This window comes from Vicia villosa, linkage group LG7 (genome assembly GCF_029867415.1).
Source record: "Vicia villosa cultivar HV-30 ecotype Madison, WI linkage group LG7, Vvil1.0, whole genome shotgun sequence".
Lineage (NCBI taxonomy): Eukaryota > Viridiplantae > Streptophyta > Magnoliopsida > Fabales > Fabaceae > Vicia > Vicia villosa.
Genome location: NC_081186.1, coordinates 118900079 through 118918542, shown reverse-complemented (window position 1 = coordinate 118918542; position 18464 = coordinate 118900079). Strand labels below are relative to the sequence as shown.

The following is an 18464-nucleotide window of genomic DNA, read 5'->3' as shown; positions in this document are numbered from 1 at the left end:
TTATTATTTTCCCTATTTTATCCTTAATTATTTTTTTAATTCCAAGATTGCCCTTACTGAATCATTAAAGACTAGATTTTTCTGTGTTATTTCACGTTTCATTTTTCTTCTATTGTGCGGTTGCTATTTGTGACTTGTTGCTCTCAAGTGAATTTTTTCCTTTTTATTTTGTTGAATTTTCTTTTTTGATATTATGTTGTTTTTTAATAATAATAACATCCTTATATCAGTTCTTATTTATAATATATAATAGTAATAAGATTTTTTTGTTATACTATTAATAATAATAACAATATGCAAATATATTATATTTATGTTATAAATAAAAATTTTTAAGTTTAATATTATTTGTCCAATTTTTTTAACATTCTAACATTATGTTATGTATTTTAAATTATAGAAATTATTTTATTGGGTTAGATGAATCATCAAGATTAGATAATGGTTTGATTTGCGTTGAAGATCTATAGTTCAACTAATGTGTGCTGTTGTTTACTGTTATAGTATGATTTATAAACGAACAAGTTTTTATTTGGGGAAATTTACTCAATACTATTGTTATTTAGAATTATTTTTACGAAGTACAAATAATAATATTTATAAGGATAAAAAGGTAATTTGATGTTAAAATCCTTCCTCTCCCCTTGTGAACCAAACATACATGTTGCTAAAAACCCCTCCCCTCCCCTCCCCTCCCCTTCTTTGAACCAAACATATATTTAGTTAAATTTCCTCCCCTCCCTTCCCCTCCATTTCCCTCCCCTCTATTAAATTCCCTCCCCTCCCCTCCGTTGAACCAAACAGACCCTTAGTCACACCTCTAATGTTCCAATAGAGGCTTTTCATAAAAACCTTGGTTTAAGGCCTCCTTGGGATATAGTAGTATACTGATGTTTTTGCCTTACTGCTTACTTCTTACTGAGCTTAGAAACCGTTGTTGTGAAAACTCCATCATTTTTATTACCGAGATCCGCAAAGTTCTCCCAAGATTTATTGAGAAAATTAGCATCAGCCACCTCAATTTGTATGCTTTTACGTGCCAAATTTTGTGTAGTATCGATAAAAGACGACAATTGTGTTACAGAGTCCTCGGGCACTTGTGACACTAAATTGTTAAGATTAGGTGTTACCAAATTCGTAACCACCATCTCAAGTATGGGTTCAACAACAGGTTCCATAGCTCTATGCATTGTATCATCTCTTCTTTAATTATCATTATCAAATTCAGCAACCTCTTCTTCAATATGTATAATTGGAGCTTCCAAAGGTTTCGTAATAGTTTTAGGAGCATATATTGGTTTGATTTTGGGGTTCGACTCGGTTGTATTTTTCCTCAAGAACTTGCTTGCACATTATGTCTGATTTTCTTACAATGCGAATAATAAACGTGAATATTCTAATATTGTATATTAGGAAAAACAAAACAAAATTTTCATGTTCTACAAGAATGTTATCATTGAGAGGCTGAGTTAAATCCATTTCAATGAGAACAGGAACAAATTGCCCGAACATTCTATCAACTCGAGATTTTGAGGAAGCTGCATCTATGCAAATTGGGTTGCCAACATAGCTTGCAATGGCGAACAAAATGCGAGGCCTCCAGTACTCCTGGGAAATCATAAAGAAACGTACCCAAACTTGAGCAGACGAGTTATGTTGCGTTGAAGGATTGAAATCCTTAGTCCAAGCAAAGAGCTTCAATGACCCTATACTAAGGTTTATAGAACCTAAAGCTCTTATCCTTCTCTTGTCCCCAGAACTTGAGAAGTTGAACTCATAAAAACCTTTGTTAAGAGACAACAACCCCAGTTTTTCACCTCCGACCAAATCTAAGAGAGCTTCCCACGAAGCACTGCCACAGTAAGAGGCGTGGAGCCTTTGAGCCATAAATTATGTCATGGAGATTGTTTTTGCATTCATTAAGCCCTGCCTTGTATTCATATTCAGGAATGGTGATGGATGGACAATCTCCTTTGATCACCGGTTGTGGCAGTTGAGAAACAAGGATGTTGAAAACCCCCTTAAGTGCTTAGGCAAATGACCTTGAAGGGTGCGATGGAGGAACACTCGCTTCAGTATGTTTCTTTTTTTTTACCAACTTCTATATGCTTCTTGGAAACATGGTTGTTGGTGGGATGGAGAATATAGGAAGTAGTTTCAAGGAATAGGTCTGTGAAATTCATGGTCAAACCGCGAAGAATCAACTTGGATAAGAAAGGAGGAAACTTCGGCCGCTAGGATTCTATTCATTGGGTTTTTAAACCAACATTTGTTCACATTGTATAGATAACACATATTTAGCCCTTATTTAATTATTAAATTATTTTAAATATAAGTTTAATCTATCATGTCAATAATTTATTTAATTAAAAAATGGAAGGATCAAAATTATAAATTTAAATCTCATTAACTCAACTCACTTGATAATTAAGCAGAGACATCATAAAAAATCTCGAGGTCCACTTATTTATTTTTACGGGTGAATTTACGCTAGTAGAATATTTGACAAAAAAAAAATTATAGATTTAAAAATAAAAGAGCTAAACTCTAAAATTTATATAAAAAAAAAAACTAGAAAACTACAAAATAAGAAGACTAAAATCTAAACTTTTATAAAAAAAAATAAAAAAATCAAAACTACAATTAAATCAATTATATAATTGAATTGAATTTAATGGCATAATAACCGTGAATATAATTATTGAAACCCTCGGGTACCCAAAACCGCCCCCTCTCTCTTTCTCTCTCGACAATCAAGCAGCTGAGGAGTTCCACACTCGTAGAACATCAACCATGGTGAGTTTCTTTTCTAATAACCTTTCGATATGCATCTTACTTCACACATACATACACACCACAAAAATGTGAACAATAAAAAACCTAATTTGTTTTTTCTATCAGTCTGGAAGGAAGGAAACAGTTCTGGACTTGGCCAAATTTGTTGATAAAGGAGTTCAAGTCAAGCTTACTGGTGGTAGACAAGGTATATCTACTCTTTTTGAGTTGAAGTTTGTTGATAAATGATTGTCTGATTTTGTGTTCGTGGTTTTTTTTTTAAAATTTATTTCTAGTCTTTTAATCTATGATATTGAAATGTTTGTGTGGAATGTGGTTTATTTAGGTTTTGATTTGCTTTTAGTGTTTTGATTTCAATACGTCGCGCGATAGGCTGACGACATGTCTCCGATACGCTGTGGATACAACTAGTTAATCTCATGACTATTCATATAGTTCTAGAACATGAATCAATCTTCCTCAATATTAATTTTTCTTTTCTCAACTTTAATTACCTCATCACTTTCATTTTTCTATGACAAGAATCAAACTTTTACTTTAATTACTTTTTTCACAACTTTAACTATCTTTTCTTTTTCTCATAATTTCTTTACCAATTACTAGCAAAACGTATCTCCGTATCGGATACATATCGCATCCTTCATTGGTTTCATGTCAAAATAAAAAAGTTAGTAAGGTCTTATATATTTTCTCATTATATTTTGTTAGGAAACTAGTACTCAAATTTGGAAAGGAATTAGGAATTATGAACTGAAAGTAGAATATAGACCAATAAAGCAGCACTTTAAGGACTTGTAAGTTTCAAAACTTCCCTACTACTCAAATCACTCTCATTACATTATACCCAAACCCATTCTTATCCTTCCAGCTACATTAAAGCCACTCATCCATAGCAGACTTGTTTGTTTTAATTCTCTCTTCTTGCCAATTTAACCTCTTGTAAACTAACTATTATAAATTCTCCCATAGCCCCTAATACTTGTTCTTGCTTATGTTTTTCTTCAAAGCGTTTACTTGGGTAATGAGGGGCGTGGTAGTTAAAGTCCTAACTTGTTCATAAAATTTCACGGTTTTGCGATTATGCGTGCCCTCAGTGATTAAAAATGTATGCAGAATGCCAGAATCCTATTTTAGGGAAATCACCCCTGTTAATCGTTGAATCGTATAATCTACAATCTTTGAAATGTTTGTGATTAAGCTTATGAATGAATTTAAATTTATTTAAGTATTTGAAGTGTGGTTAAGGTTTTAAGTTTAACTATCTTGCTTGTGAGCTATGCTTCTGAATTTAAATTCACACAAGAATTTTTAGTGATTTTATATATATGAGTTTTAGAATTTTGTATAATCTTACAATTAGTGTTACAATTCCACAATTTAAAATTTTATTTCTCCTTCCAGATTTTGTGTTAAATCTCGATTTTAAGCACACCTTGATGAGGGGTCTAACTTATCACAATATGTTGAATTGCAGTGACAGGTACTCTGAAAGGATACGACCAGTTACTTAACCTTGTCCTCGATGAAGCTGTTGAGTTTCTCAGAGGTAAATACTACATAGTACCGCCATCTTGTTTTACATTTAGTAACTTAATATGTAAATTGTATATATTTGACCTTTTTGAATTCTGGGTCGCTCGTACCCGTGACATTATCTTCTTTAACACATTGAAATAAGATGGTTTGCCGGGATTCAGGGTTAAGGGGGAATTGAAGGAAAATCCATCTATTTCATGGCCAGATGCTGGTTCCTTTTAAAAGAATGCTTTAAGAAATTATATCATAATTAGACACACTTTTCAAAGAATAGAAGGAAAATTGAAAAAGCAGGTTTAGTTCTTTTCTCAAAAGCTTGAAAAACAATTTTATCAAAAATTTGCCATGTCATGGATGTTGGCAGTTTTTGGGCTCGCCGCAATGGTAAATATTGGTCGATATCAGAGTTGTTAATCCCGGATAGCGGAGCGGAGCGGCCGACCTCCGGGAATGGGAATAGTGGGAATAGCGGTATCCCGGATAGCGGGACAAATTTTTGTATACTAATAATTATATAAAAACTATAAAACATGTCATGTAATACTAAACTAATTTCACAACACTCATAAAATATTTATAAAATCTAATGTCAACCAAAGAACAATGCTTAATCATTCAAAATTCAAAACATATAGATTAGGAGAGAACGACGGCGGATGGGAAATAGAATTAAAGAGTGAGAGATTAGGGAGAACGACGGCGGTTGGGAAAACGATGGCGGCGGTGAACGTTTACGAGAGTGAGATTAGGGCAACGAGATGGAAAACAAGAGTGAGGGAACGAGGATGGAGACGAAAACAAAAACAATGTTTTCTGCTTTTAGAAATTTTAAAACGAGGGGCAATATAGTAATTTCCCCCAAAAAAATAAAAAAAGAAAGGAAGAATGGATCCGGATCCGCTCCGCCCGGGAACTATCCGCGACCCGGTTTCTTGGCTGTAGCAGATGCTACAGCATCTCCGCCACCGCACCCTGTATCTCGTGTGGGTGGGGGCCGTTCCGCTCCGGAGCGCCACTATAGCGGCCATAGCGGCCGGGAATGACATCTCTGGTCGATATTGCAGGTTTTTCCGCCATAATCCGCTACAAACGGCCGGTATGCCGGGATTTTGGCTCTCCGCGATGGACCGCCGTCCGCCATCAACAACACCGTGAAAAATTATTTCTACGTAAAAGCTGTTGTAATGCGCATTTTACCAAAGTTGACATTGTTTTTAGGAGACACGACTCACCTTTCTGAATAAATAGATTTCGGGAATAATTTACCGCTGCCAGAATAAATCTACAAATAGTTTGCATGCTTGTATACATGCTTGTTAAGCCTTTCATGTCAATTGGATTGAGCTTGTTCATCTCAATGTACACCACCTCCTCCCCTTTCTATAAGCACCCTTTTACACTCACAAAAGGTTGAATATAAAAATGTAAGATGGTAGTAATTTGATAGCGCGTCAAGTTATTAGAGTTGTCCTGCAATTTTGTAAATTCTGTATTTGCTCCCTTGTAATATCTCCTATTTGAAATCGTAATCAAACTCATTTATTTTATTTGTGATGCAGATGCTGATGATCCTCTGAAAACTACAGACCAGACAAGAAGTCTTGGCTTAATTGTATGCTTCTTTATTTCCTATCTAATCTGTTCTAAAACATAAATTTCTTGAGCATTATATGGTCTGAATTTTGTTCGGCTTTTATTTTGGGCATATCCTTACTTTTGGAACCGAACTGGTTTTTGTCCCAATGCAGGTTTGCAGAGGAACTGCTGTGATGCTTGTGTCCCCAACTGATGGTACAGATGAGATTGCAAACCCCTTTATTGAGGCAGATGGGGCCTAGGTGTAAATGTGTGTTTAAAATACTGTATCTCTGTGTTTGCTAACCATGTTTTTCATCATTTTAGTTCCCAACCATATATGATTGGTTTTTAAGTCCTATGTATTAACACTTCTTTTTGTTGAAAACAACTTGCATTTTGTATTTGCTGATTGAAATGAAGTATTGAACATTCATATATTGTGAATTCAGATGCTTAGATGATAAGGCAATGTTAACTTAATTTATCTTTTCACTTGCCTATTCTGAAAGATACGATTATTCTTAGATTTCATATGCATAATTGCACAGCAGGATTTTATCTTGTGTCTGCCTCCTAACATCTTGCTTACAAACAAAGGGACTGTGTTATATTAACAAATAAAAGTAGATGTTATGTTTTGTCCTAAGCTTCGCATTTTTAGGTGAAATCCCTAGTAATTCGAAATTAAGATGGAAGTACAATTTGATTAAATGTTATTTTGGCTCAGATGAAAACACATGTAATCTCAATTGATTCAACCTTAATTGAAATTAATTAATATTTGATTTAGATTTAACAAATTGTGTGTGTGGGTGTGTGAGCCTGTATGTGGGTGCGTGTGTGCGTTTAGACCAGACAACTGATGTTCATTGTTTATGGCGGGAAATTTGTTTTGGGCGGAAGAACCCTAATTACTTGCTTTAAGGAATCAATGCATTTTATTATCACGAAGTGGGAGATAGGGGTGGCAAAACGGGCATGGCCTGTTGGGCATGTCTGTTTTGGCCGCACTTTAGTGCGGAATGGGCCAATGATTTAGTCCCTCACCCTCTAACGTGTTCGTCCTGCCCCGTCTCGTTTTTTTCGCGGGCTTTAGTAGGCATGGTCATTTACATAAATTTTTGTGTTTTTGGGTTTAAAAGGTATAGTGTTCCGTGGGCTTTCCCCACCCTCACTTTTTAACAGAGTGGACCTAGGTTTTAGGCCCGCATCCTCCACTATGTCCGCGCATCCGCCATAAAATGGCGGGTTGGGTTGGGATTTTAGGCTCGCCGCCCACCAAAACCCGTCCCGCCAAAATCCTCCGTCTGCCAAAGCTCGTCTCGACTATTCGTTCAGCTTATTCCACCTTAAGTCTGCCATTTCTTTAGTTACTTAGTAATTCTAATTCTTGATGGTTTAATTTATACATTTATTTGTAAATATATGCAACATTTTTTAAAGTAAAATTTGTTAAAGAGATGTTTTATAAAAAATTATTTTAAAAAATAAGTGAAAAATTTAATTGAAAGGTAAAGAAGTCTATTAATCTACTAAAAAAATATAAAAATAAATTAATAAAAAATTAGGCGGGCAAGTCCTCCGCCCGCCAACCCGCCACCTTGGCGGGGCGAGCTTGATTTTTAGGCTCACTTTGACTTGGCGAGCTTGTCCGCCCTTTTTTTTGGCAGGCATAAGGCGGGACGGGCATCCTGTTTTGCCTGTTTTACCACCCATAATTTTAGGTTGTTATAATTTCTCGTTGTTCATTGTATTTAGTGTTATTGGTAGTAGTGTACTTATTTGTATGTCGCATTTGGCGAATTGCTTGCGTTCCCCGGGATGAGGCTTGAGATTGGCGAAGTCGACGTCATGTGGTTGCATTTTCATACTGAGCTTCGTGTCACAGAGGATCGTTCCTTAGGCAAGGGTAGGATTCTCGTCCCTGCCCCTGAGGCTTGGCTTGGATCGAGGTGGACGTCTCCAGGTTCCACCATGATTGCCCTTAAATTGGCTAGACCTGAGAGGGGGTACTACTTATGTAGAAATGCGTTTAATGTGCATGGGATGATGAGTCATGCAAGGTATGCGTTTGAGGCGTATCAGAATCTAATAATTGCGTTGAGTCTGTATCAAATAAATAATCGGGCATGAAATGTGTTTAAGTCGTATCAGAATAGCAGAAATGCATTAAGTTTGTATCGGATACACATTCATGCATGCAATGTGTTTAAGTCATATCATAATCCCATAAATTTGTTAAGTCTGCATCGAATACGCAATCAGACATTTTCTATTCGTTCTCCTATCTCGAGCATTCTAACAGAAAGAGAGACAAATAAGCATACAACAGAGAAAGAAATAGGATATATGTATATACATATTTATACCAATAATGGATTGAATTTGTTACAAATAAACAATGAAATGAATTGATGATCTTGAATGGTGGCTCCAATCTCATTTATGATAGCGCGGAGTGGACCTTCATAGTTTGCACTCCAATTCCCAATTCAAGATTCAAGACGAGCGTGTGAAAACACAGATCAAATATTGTACCTTGCTCTTAGCTTATGAATTGATTTTATACTTTGGGTCAAGTGGAGTGAATTAAGCCTTATTTATTTGGGCCTTTGGCCAGTCCAGAACATGAATCGTAAATGAAATCTATTTTGTTTTTGGCACCAAGAGAACATTGCATCGATAGTGACCATGAGATATAGTTGGAACCATGCAATTGAGGTCTAATGCTAACATAATTCATACCTTCATTTGGATGAACGTAATAGACATAATCAATATCAACATTGGTGATTCGATTTGAAACAGGAGCAACGCGCGATGGCATGATAGTATTGGATCAAAAGAGAATTTGTAGATGAAAACAAAAAGGAAGAAAAAAAGAATAATCAATAATCGAACACGACCAATACCATATTATGATATAGAAGTTCATGCAAACTCATAATCTTGAGCACGAAGAAAATTATGAAAGAGAATGAATTCTTCTTACATTGATCAAGAGATAGGTTTGTTTATATACAAGAGGATGAGTTCTACACTAGTTACTTATGATACAAGCTAACTTACTAATTAAAAAAAATAAATGTAACTAACTCCAACTACTTCTAGCTAACTTGTGAATCAGCGTTTGTCGTTTACAACCATAATTGATGTTGTCGTGGTTGTTACCGTGGATGAATTCCCAAGCGAAGCTTCATCTAGTAAAGTGATGAATGCATAATTGTTTATGGAGTTTTCCGGCTTTTTCTTTCTTTTCATTCCAAAGCGATCATTGAAGAGGACTTATAAAAAAGCAGAATTGATTTTGTGTGACAAATTTATGAACCCATTGTGGAATAAGCATTATTTATGACAAAAATGAATTATAGAACCAACTCTTCATTCGATATAAGAGCACCGACGTTTGAGAGTTGATCTGAGAGAGACTTATATTGTTGCAATATGAGGATGCATTAAGAAATTGTTCCACGTGCACTCGCAAAAATTATTGTTCAAGGAAAAAAGCCCTAAAATTTCAAATAATATGTTCCATGCCAATTCGGCGGTTGAATCACAACCAATGATGGTGTTTAGGAGATTGTTTAAGATGATGTTTAAAATGACAGTATTGAGGCGTATCCAAATGTTATGTATGAGCTTAGAAGATAAAAGTAACAATAGAAAGAATCTAAAGAGTATATACCACTTTCATTCAAATTTTACTTGCCTTCATTAATATCATAACTAATACATAAATATACTTTCTTAGCTAGAATCCAAGAGATTTCTAGCAAACTCTTAGTGACTCACCACCTAATAAATCCCTCAGAGTCATTGCAAGACTAAAGGAATATCATTTAGAATTCCTTAATTCATTATCTACTCTCTTTCTTTCACTTGGGGACCACATAATTATTGGTGTGTTTAGGCCTTCCACAATTCCTCTTAGTCCAAAGATGAGGAACTTTCTCTTCCTCCACATATGAACCCCCATTCTTCTTGTCTTCCTACCTCTTCCTGCTGAATAACATCAAAGGTTGGGATTGATTACTTTGATAAAAGGGTGTTGATTCTGTATCATTTTGTGATGGGTGGAAGATATGGTGGAGGTCTTTATAAAATTGCATGAATTTTGAAGAATTTCGACATCATGTTATATTATTATTTTCAACACTCATGACTCAACATTACTTTGACGAAGTTGGTAATATTAATGATAATGGGAATGGATAAAGGAGGAGTTGGAATATATAGAGTGTGAGTGAGACTTGATGTAATATTACCACTAGCATGGTTGTCAAACTCGCGGGTAGACTCGTAAACTCGTACGATTTTATGAGTCTAAGAAGCGAAAACGAGTAGACTCACGCATATAATCATTTTTTGATAGACTCGAGTAGATTCATGTAGACTCGCACAAACTCGTATAGACTCGCAAGTCTATGGCGAGTTTAGGAGTCTATAATTTTTATTTCAAAAAAACTCAAAAAGACCCAATTTCCCCCAAAGATTTTATATTATTAAAAAAATCTTATTTATTTTGTCCATACGGGAATTAGAAAGTCTTTCTCCTAGTCTCTGATATCGACAAAGTTTCTTTCCCCCTTCATTGACGGTGTGCATTTGTTTGGTCTCATGCTTTGTTCGTGTTTGTTGTCGTAAATCAATCCTTCATTGTGTAAGTATTGTCTTTTTGGTTTTGCTTAGATGTTTCTCTCGTGTGTTCTCTTGAATAAAGGTGATGTGTCATTGCTCAATCAGGTCGAGTGATCCTAATTCCCGTCTATCAATTTGACGTAACAAAATAGTTTAGAAAATTTATGATTTATGAGAAAAAAATGTTTTTTTTATGTTTTGAAATAATATATTGATATAGTTTTGACAAAATTTTGATTTACGAGTTATGATAAAATGCATTACTCACAGTTTTGAAATAAAGAAAACTTGCTATAATTTTTACTAATTAATTAATTATTGATAATATAAGGAACCTACGTACAAAGTGTTGTAAAAAGCTAGGGTGAGTGGGTGACTTTGATGATACAGACCTGAAAGCTCCTCAATTTTGAGTAAGTTTTGACATAAGGTTAGAACACTTTGAGCAGAGCCATAGTTTTAAATTATGGTCGCAGATGGAGTTGTTAATATTGTGATTGCAATCATTGTGGTTGTTGTGATAGACATTGATATTGGTGGTGATGCATTTACTAAAGCTTTGGATTTTAAAATCCATTAGCATATCTGTTTTATGATTTTTATTTTGTTTTATGTAGTAGCCAATTAAAAAAAAATAGTACTTTAAGTCTTTATCTACATACTTTATTATTTTGTTTGTTTTATTATCGAGTTTTTTTGTTAAGAAATTTGTTATGGAGTATGAAATTAAAATTTTGATTTTAATTGGTGTTCTATTTTATATATATATATATATATATATATATATATATATATATATATATATATATATATATATATATATATATATATATTTGTGTCATATATGAGGCATTTACAAGAATAAAAATATATGTATGTGTCACTTACAAATTTTTAAAAGTCATTTGTAATTCTCCTTAGACTCGTACGAGTTTGCGAGTCGATGTAACACCCTTCTAAACCCCACGGAAATTAATAAAATAATTTTCAGAGTAAAACATGAAAACAAGGGTGCCACAATTCAATTTAAAACAAATTATCACAAATTCATTGTCATGCTTTCACTAAGGAACAATCTGTCATAATACATAAACATCTCATGTTTACACAGCGGAAAATTCATCAACGGATAAGCATAACATCGTCTATGCAATATCCCACATAATTTAATACAATAACAACACGATAGAGTATCATCATAAACTCTAATCTAACGTTCCCCCAGTGTTACAATATCAGAGCATGACACCTGACGCTACACTAACACTGACTTATGAGCTAATCCTCACCAAGTCGAAAGCAGCTATCCTCAATCTGAAAATATCAACAGTAAGGGTGAGTCTCATCACAGTTAACAAATGTTATTGCATCTTAAATAACAACACATCATAGTTATATCATTCACCCAATTTCATCATATTCAGATTATCAGGAACATCTATCATTTACACAAACATCAACAGAACACATCTTTCAAACAGACAATCATACTCAACATTAATCCAACAAAACACACAAACAACACATCATCAATATTTATAACACTGGAATACATCCAATCATGTTATAAAAGTATGCATATGTATGAACTGACACTATGCATGTGGTACCAAAATTCGTGAATCATATTCACAGGACTTCTCTCCACGATACTGCCCTTTAATCGCTCACACCCCACATGGGCACACGATTAACCTCATCGCTCACACCCCCATGGGCACACGATGACTGCTTACTAATCTCCGCACAATGGGAATTAGCCACCAACGATCCACTCATCAACGGGATCCATCATCAAATGCATATGAATGAATGAAAAACACATAACATACTTAAAAACATCATCGAATCACGATGAACAACTCATCTCAACACCACATCACCAATAAGTATGCACATGTTTTTCAACATCATTCATTCACAATCAATCATCATCATCATCATCATCATTAAAGAACATACATGTGTCCACATCAATCATCATCATCAATAAGAATAACACACATGTATCCACATCATTCCAAAACAAATCAATCAACATCATACAATTCTCAGCAATTCATCACATCATAATGTTTCTCAAAACGACATCTTATATTGTCACATTTCATCATATATGTCCACCATATATCATCCAATTAAACAAATCATCACATGATTAATATTTCAACGTAGCACGTATTTAACACATCTCATCACATATATGTACAATACATCATTCACCAAGAAATAAAATCATATTTAAAATAATTGGATTTACACCTCATTCCATCATTTAAACACGTAGGCTATCTCATAAGATTCATCGTACTCGAAACGGCACTAAAAACAGACCTACGATTCGAAAGTTACACATCATTTAACTTTCCCCAGAGATAACTATCGCTACAGCACGCGGCGCAACCAAGGTTCGCGGCGCGACCTGAACCACAAAAACATGTTCGCGGCGCCAACCTATGCACGCGGCGCGAAACGAGAAAACAAGTACGCCTTCGCGGCGCCAACACAGGTACGCGGCGCGACCTGTGCGTATCACAATTTCCTGGCATTCTACCCACCTGTTCGCGGCGCCAACTCTGTGCACGCGGCGCGAACCGGCGATTTCAGGAACCCCAACCTGCAGAAAACAGCATTCTATGCATTCCAAACACACCCAATTCATACCAGTTCGAACCTAGGGAAATCGAATGCACAAACAACACGAAAAACACCTCATAATACATCAATCACGCATCAATTTGGACCAACACAACATAGGTATCATGGATTCAAACATAGGGATCAACATCATACAATTTGACTAAAATCCCTAAATCTATCATATAATCCAATTGACTCAACAACATCCCTAATCAATATTACTATCTAAGAACACGATAATAGATGATAACCGGAGAGTCCCCCCTTACCTTAGCCAAGAGTTCTTGATTGGTCTCTCCCTCCATTGCTCCTCTTTCACGCTCTTCGTGTTCCAACTCTTCTGCTCTGCTTTTCACGTTCCTTTCCCTTATTCCCAATTCTTATTATTTTATAAAATAAACTTTAATTGGAATAAGACCTTTACTAACATAGCACCCCCTCATTCCTTAACATCACACTTGGCCCAATAGCCCATCTCATAATTCTTTCCAAATAATTCCACAAAATACCGAATAATTCCAAATAATAATTTAATTTCCGATTAAATTAAAATTAGAAAATATGGGGTGTTACAACTCTCCCCCACTAAAAGAGTTTTCGTCCTCGAAAACATACCTCAAGTAACCAGCTCGTATAAGAGTCCTTCACCTGACTCTCCAGCTCCCAATTAACAGTACCATCAGTCAATCCCAATTAACATAACCAACAGGAAACATGTTTCATACATTCAAATCCCAGTTCTTACGTCGCTTTTGGCTATTCAAAAGTATACCACTCGCTATAGCTCCAAAAGGTTAACAACAACAGAACATTGAGGCATAACCTATACAATACGCTCAACAGCCGAGTAATACAATTACACAATCTATAGTATGATCACACTGATCAACACTGCAGTAATGCATACCATCTACCAAACATACCAACCTTAGACACACTTTTCCATCTAAGTGATAATGTAATACTTACATTTTTCATCAACCACTCCCTTCAAGAAACTCAATACTCGTATTCTCATACCATTGAATTCCAATTATCTGACTCCTTTTAAGTCACACCAGTAATTATCCAACACGTTACATTCCGCTTTTTCCGCACTACTCTGACTACTCATCACAATCATCTATACCAAATAGATTTTCTGAGTTTTACCCGATTCCGACTCTCCCTTTACTAATTCGTTCAAGAATCATTCTTCATCATTCATGGTATCAATTTACCACTTAGCAATACTTATTCGTACTCAAAAACAAATTCTTGAATTACTACATCTATCAAAACATTCTAACCATCAGAACGAGTATACACAAGCAATTATAACCACGCTCATCAGTCTCAATACGACATTTCTTACAAAACAACTCAATTTGAGTTTCGCTCTTTTCTAAGAATGAAATCAACTTCGTCCTTCATAGAGTGTAATTCCTCATTATATATGTAATTTACAATATCGCCTCAATAACAGCACAAAATTATTACAACATCATATAACATCAACTCTTCGTTTTAATTTCGCCGAATACATACTCATTAACTACGTACAATCGTAATAACATATTCATCATCTCGGCAATTATTCAAAAGAGTTATAATTCTTCGACACAACATCCTTACATCCACGGGATTCAAAATCCAATATACAAATCAATACATATTCTCTATGTAAGCTTCCGACATATTAATTCCTTATTTCCCGCGAGCAGTACTCATAACCCTACTCCACATCACACTTTCGCTGCGCGACTCTGATTATCTGTCTTAAGTCATCATCCACCATATTGCACTCTTTCATATTCACTTCTTCATAAGTTCACACAACATAGTGAGTGATTATTCTCACGGCTTAGTATTCATCACATCTTATACCATTAAGGTAACAAAACAAGTTCATCTCATTTATATGATTTCCGTCTACTACCAACAAGAGATTAAGGGTGATCAAGTCCTCAATTTGTCAATAGATAGTTAAAATTCATATTTAAGCATAAACCGTTGTTACTACATAATAGTGTCCTTTCCGAGTTTGCACCCAAACTCATTAACATCGTCATAGTTCAATAATCCACTACGGTGTCCTTCTTCTAGAATATTCTTCCGAAGCTCAAAACATCAGTTACACAAATCCAATCACTCAACCTCATCTTTCTGACCTTCTCTAATCTCGTGAAGAATACCACTAGTCATCTTTAGCATACCCAAGCTAACACTATTAGAAGTTCCTTCCCATACCAACTCAAGTCTCAAAATTGTCCAATTCAATCCAACTCATTCATCATTGGCACCGACATTTTTAAGACTTCTTACGCAACACAATAGCACAACATTTTCCTCATTAGGATGGTAATTCAAACCAAAATCCTAATCCAAAAATATATTCTAATCATCTCTACTGCCTCATATTAAGCCCTTTCTGATCAAAGAGGTACTTCAACTCTTATGATCACTAAACACTTCGAATTTTGAACCATACAATTAGCCTGCAAGACCAAGACAACATTCATAACTCGTGGTTTTAATCCCAATCCTGTGACGTCTTTCACATCCCAATATCATTCCACTCGAAATCTCAACAAGTCTTCCTCACGTCAACAAATGTTAGAAATTCCCTACAATTCTTCTTTTATACTTATCGTTATTTTGTCAACACAAATACGATTCCACGGGCTCTAAAGTTTATCCCATCTTTACTACTAATGCACTCTTCACTAAAATTCATCGGCCCTCAAACCACCCTTATTACCGAACATCTCATCAACAACATGTTACACTCAATTTTGTTTCCAACCATCACGGTAGTAAGCATTCTTATTCAACAAGTTTCACGCTTCCATAACCGACTTCAGAACCTCTCCTCACAGGGTCACTCTACTGTATTTATAACTCCCCCATAAATTAAAACACAATCCCTCCTCTTCGTAGGTTCAAACGGCACATCAATCCGACACTCGGAACTCAAGATATGAATTTTCGAAGTTCCGCAGCTATTCAGCAATTTTCCTGCGTTTTGCTTACGAAAATCTCTCTCCAAAACTCATTCTCTTCAACTCTATCACATTCCAAACAGCCCCTTATCGTATCTCTTCACTTCCAAACATCCTTATAACTTAAGCGACACATTCCCCCGCCGAAGTCCGCTTTCTGCAACATCACGACAACAATCCTCCTTGCAAACTCGTAACTGAACCTCTTCCGAGACGCAAGGCTACTCAACTGACAACTTCGCAGCACACCAGCAGAGCTGACACATCACAACTCTCCAATCTCCTTCTCTTACAATAACTGTCAATTACCTCTAATCACCTTCCTTCAAGATGTTCCAACTCAATTCCCAGTGAAGTCTTAATTCCAAGTCACCTTCAACTCTGGAAACAACAAACTCTGACAACGCTCACACTGTTGCCAACAACCACCTACCGAATCAATCTTCTTACAACTGAAACATAACCGAGAAGCGAAGCTTCTCCCCCACTTGTTTCAATCCCACACCTGCAACAAACAACCAAGTACCGACAGTGATCCACTCACATGTCGCATACCAAGGAATAAAAATGCCGACAGTATTCAACCGTCGTGCAACTCAACTGACTCAACAATTGGCCGGACGGACCGACCTGCTCTGATACCACTATTGTAACACCCTTCTAAACCCCACGGAAATTAATAAAATAATTTTCAGAGTAAAACATGAAAACAAGGGTGCCACAATTCAATTTAAAACAAATTATCACAAATTCATTGTCATGCTTTCACTAAGGAACAATCTGTCATAATACATAAACATCTCATGTTTACACAGCGGAAAATTCATCAACGGATAAGCATAACATCGTCTATGCAATATCCCACATAATTTAATACAATAACAACACGATAGAGTATCATCATAAACTCTAATCTAACGTTCCCCCAGTGTTACAATATCAGAGCATGACACCTGACGCTACACTAACACTGACTTATGAGCTAATCCTCACCAAGTCGAAAGCAGCTATCCTCAATCTGAAAATATCAACAGTAAGGGTGAGTCTCATCACAGTTAACAAATGTTATTGCATCTTAAATAACAACACATCATAGTTATATCATTCACCCAATTTCATCATATTCAGATTATCAGGAACATCTATCATTTACACAAACATCAACAGAACACATCTTTCAAACAGACAATCATACTCAACATTAATCCAACAAAACACACAAACAACACATCATCAATATTTATAACACTGGAATACATCCAATCATGTTATAAAAGTATGCATATGTATGAACTGACACTATGCATGTGGTACCAAAATTCGTGAATCATATTCACAGGACTTCTCTCCACGATACTGCCCTTTAATCGCTCACACCCCACATGGGCACACGATTAACCTCATCGCTCACACCCCCATGGGCACACGATGACTGCTTACTAATCTCCGCACAATGGGAATTAGCCACCAACGATCCACTCATCAACGGGATCCATCATCAAATGCATATGAATGAATGAAAAACACATAACATACTTAAAAACATCATCGAATCACGATGAACAACTCATCTCAACACCACATCACCAATAAGTATGCACATGTTTTTCAACATCATTCATTCACAATCAATCATCATCATCATCATCATCATTAAAGAACATACATGTGTCCACATCAATCATCATCATCAATAAGAATAACACACATGTATCCACATCATTCCAAAACAAATCAATCAACATCATACAATTCTCAGCAATTCATCACATCATAATGTTTCTCAAAACGACATCTTATATTGTCACATTTCATCATATATGTCCACCATATATCATCCAATTAAACAAATCATCACATGATTAATATTTCAACGTAGCACGTATTTAACACATCTCATCACATATATGTACAATACATCATTCACCAAGAAATAAAATCATATTTAAAATAATTGGATTTACACCTCATTCCATCATTTAAACACGTAGGCTATCTCATAAGATTCATCGTACTCGAAACGGCACTAAAAACAGACCTACGATTCGAAAGTTACACATCATTTAACTTTCCCCAGAGATAACTATCGCTACAGCACGCGGCGCAACCAAGGTTCGCGGCGCGACCTGAACCACAAAAACATGTTCGCGGCGCCAACCTATGCACGCGGCGCGAAACGAGAAAACAAGTACGCCTTCGCGGCGCCAACACAGGTACGCGGCGCGACCTGTGCGTATCACAATTTCCTGGCATTCTACCCACCTGTTCGCGGCGCCAACTCTGTGCACGCGGCGC

At 35.8% G+C, this 18464-nt stretch overlaps 1 protein-coding gene across 1 annotated transcript; it reads left to right on the top strand.

The window, feature by feature from the left end:
- Positions 1-2665: 2665 nt before the first annotated feature.
- On the top strand, positions 2666-6345 carry LOC131616722 (sm-like protein LSM7). Its single transcript, XM_058888143.1, has 5 exons — positions 2666-2796; positions 2902-2983; positions 4271-4342; positions 5892-5944; positions 6081-6345. The coding sequence occupies exons 1-5, from the start codon at positions 2794-2796 to the stop codon at positions 6168-6170; spliced, it is 300 nt and encodes a 99-aa protein (XP_058744126.1). The 5' UTR covers positions 2666-2793; the 3' UTR covers positions 6171-6345.
- Positions 6346-18464: the final 12119 nt, after the last annotated feature.

What these genes read in the sequence shown, in the direction of transcription:
- LOC131616722 (XM_058888143.1), top strand. An exon ending in GCTTACTGGTGGTAGACAAG is followed by an intron (nt 2,984 to 4,270) that starts GTATATCTACTC and finishes GTTGAATTGCAG; the next exon opens with TGACAGGTACTCTGAAAGGA. An exon ending in CAAGAAGTCTTGGCTTAATT is followed by an intron (nt 5,945 to 6,080) that starts GTATGCTTCTTT and finishes GTCCCAATGCAG; the next exon opens with GTTTGCAGAGGAACTGCTGT.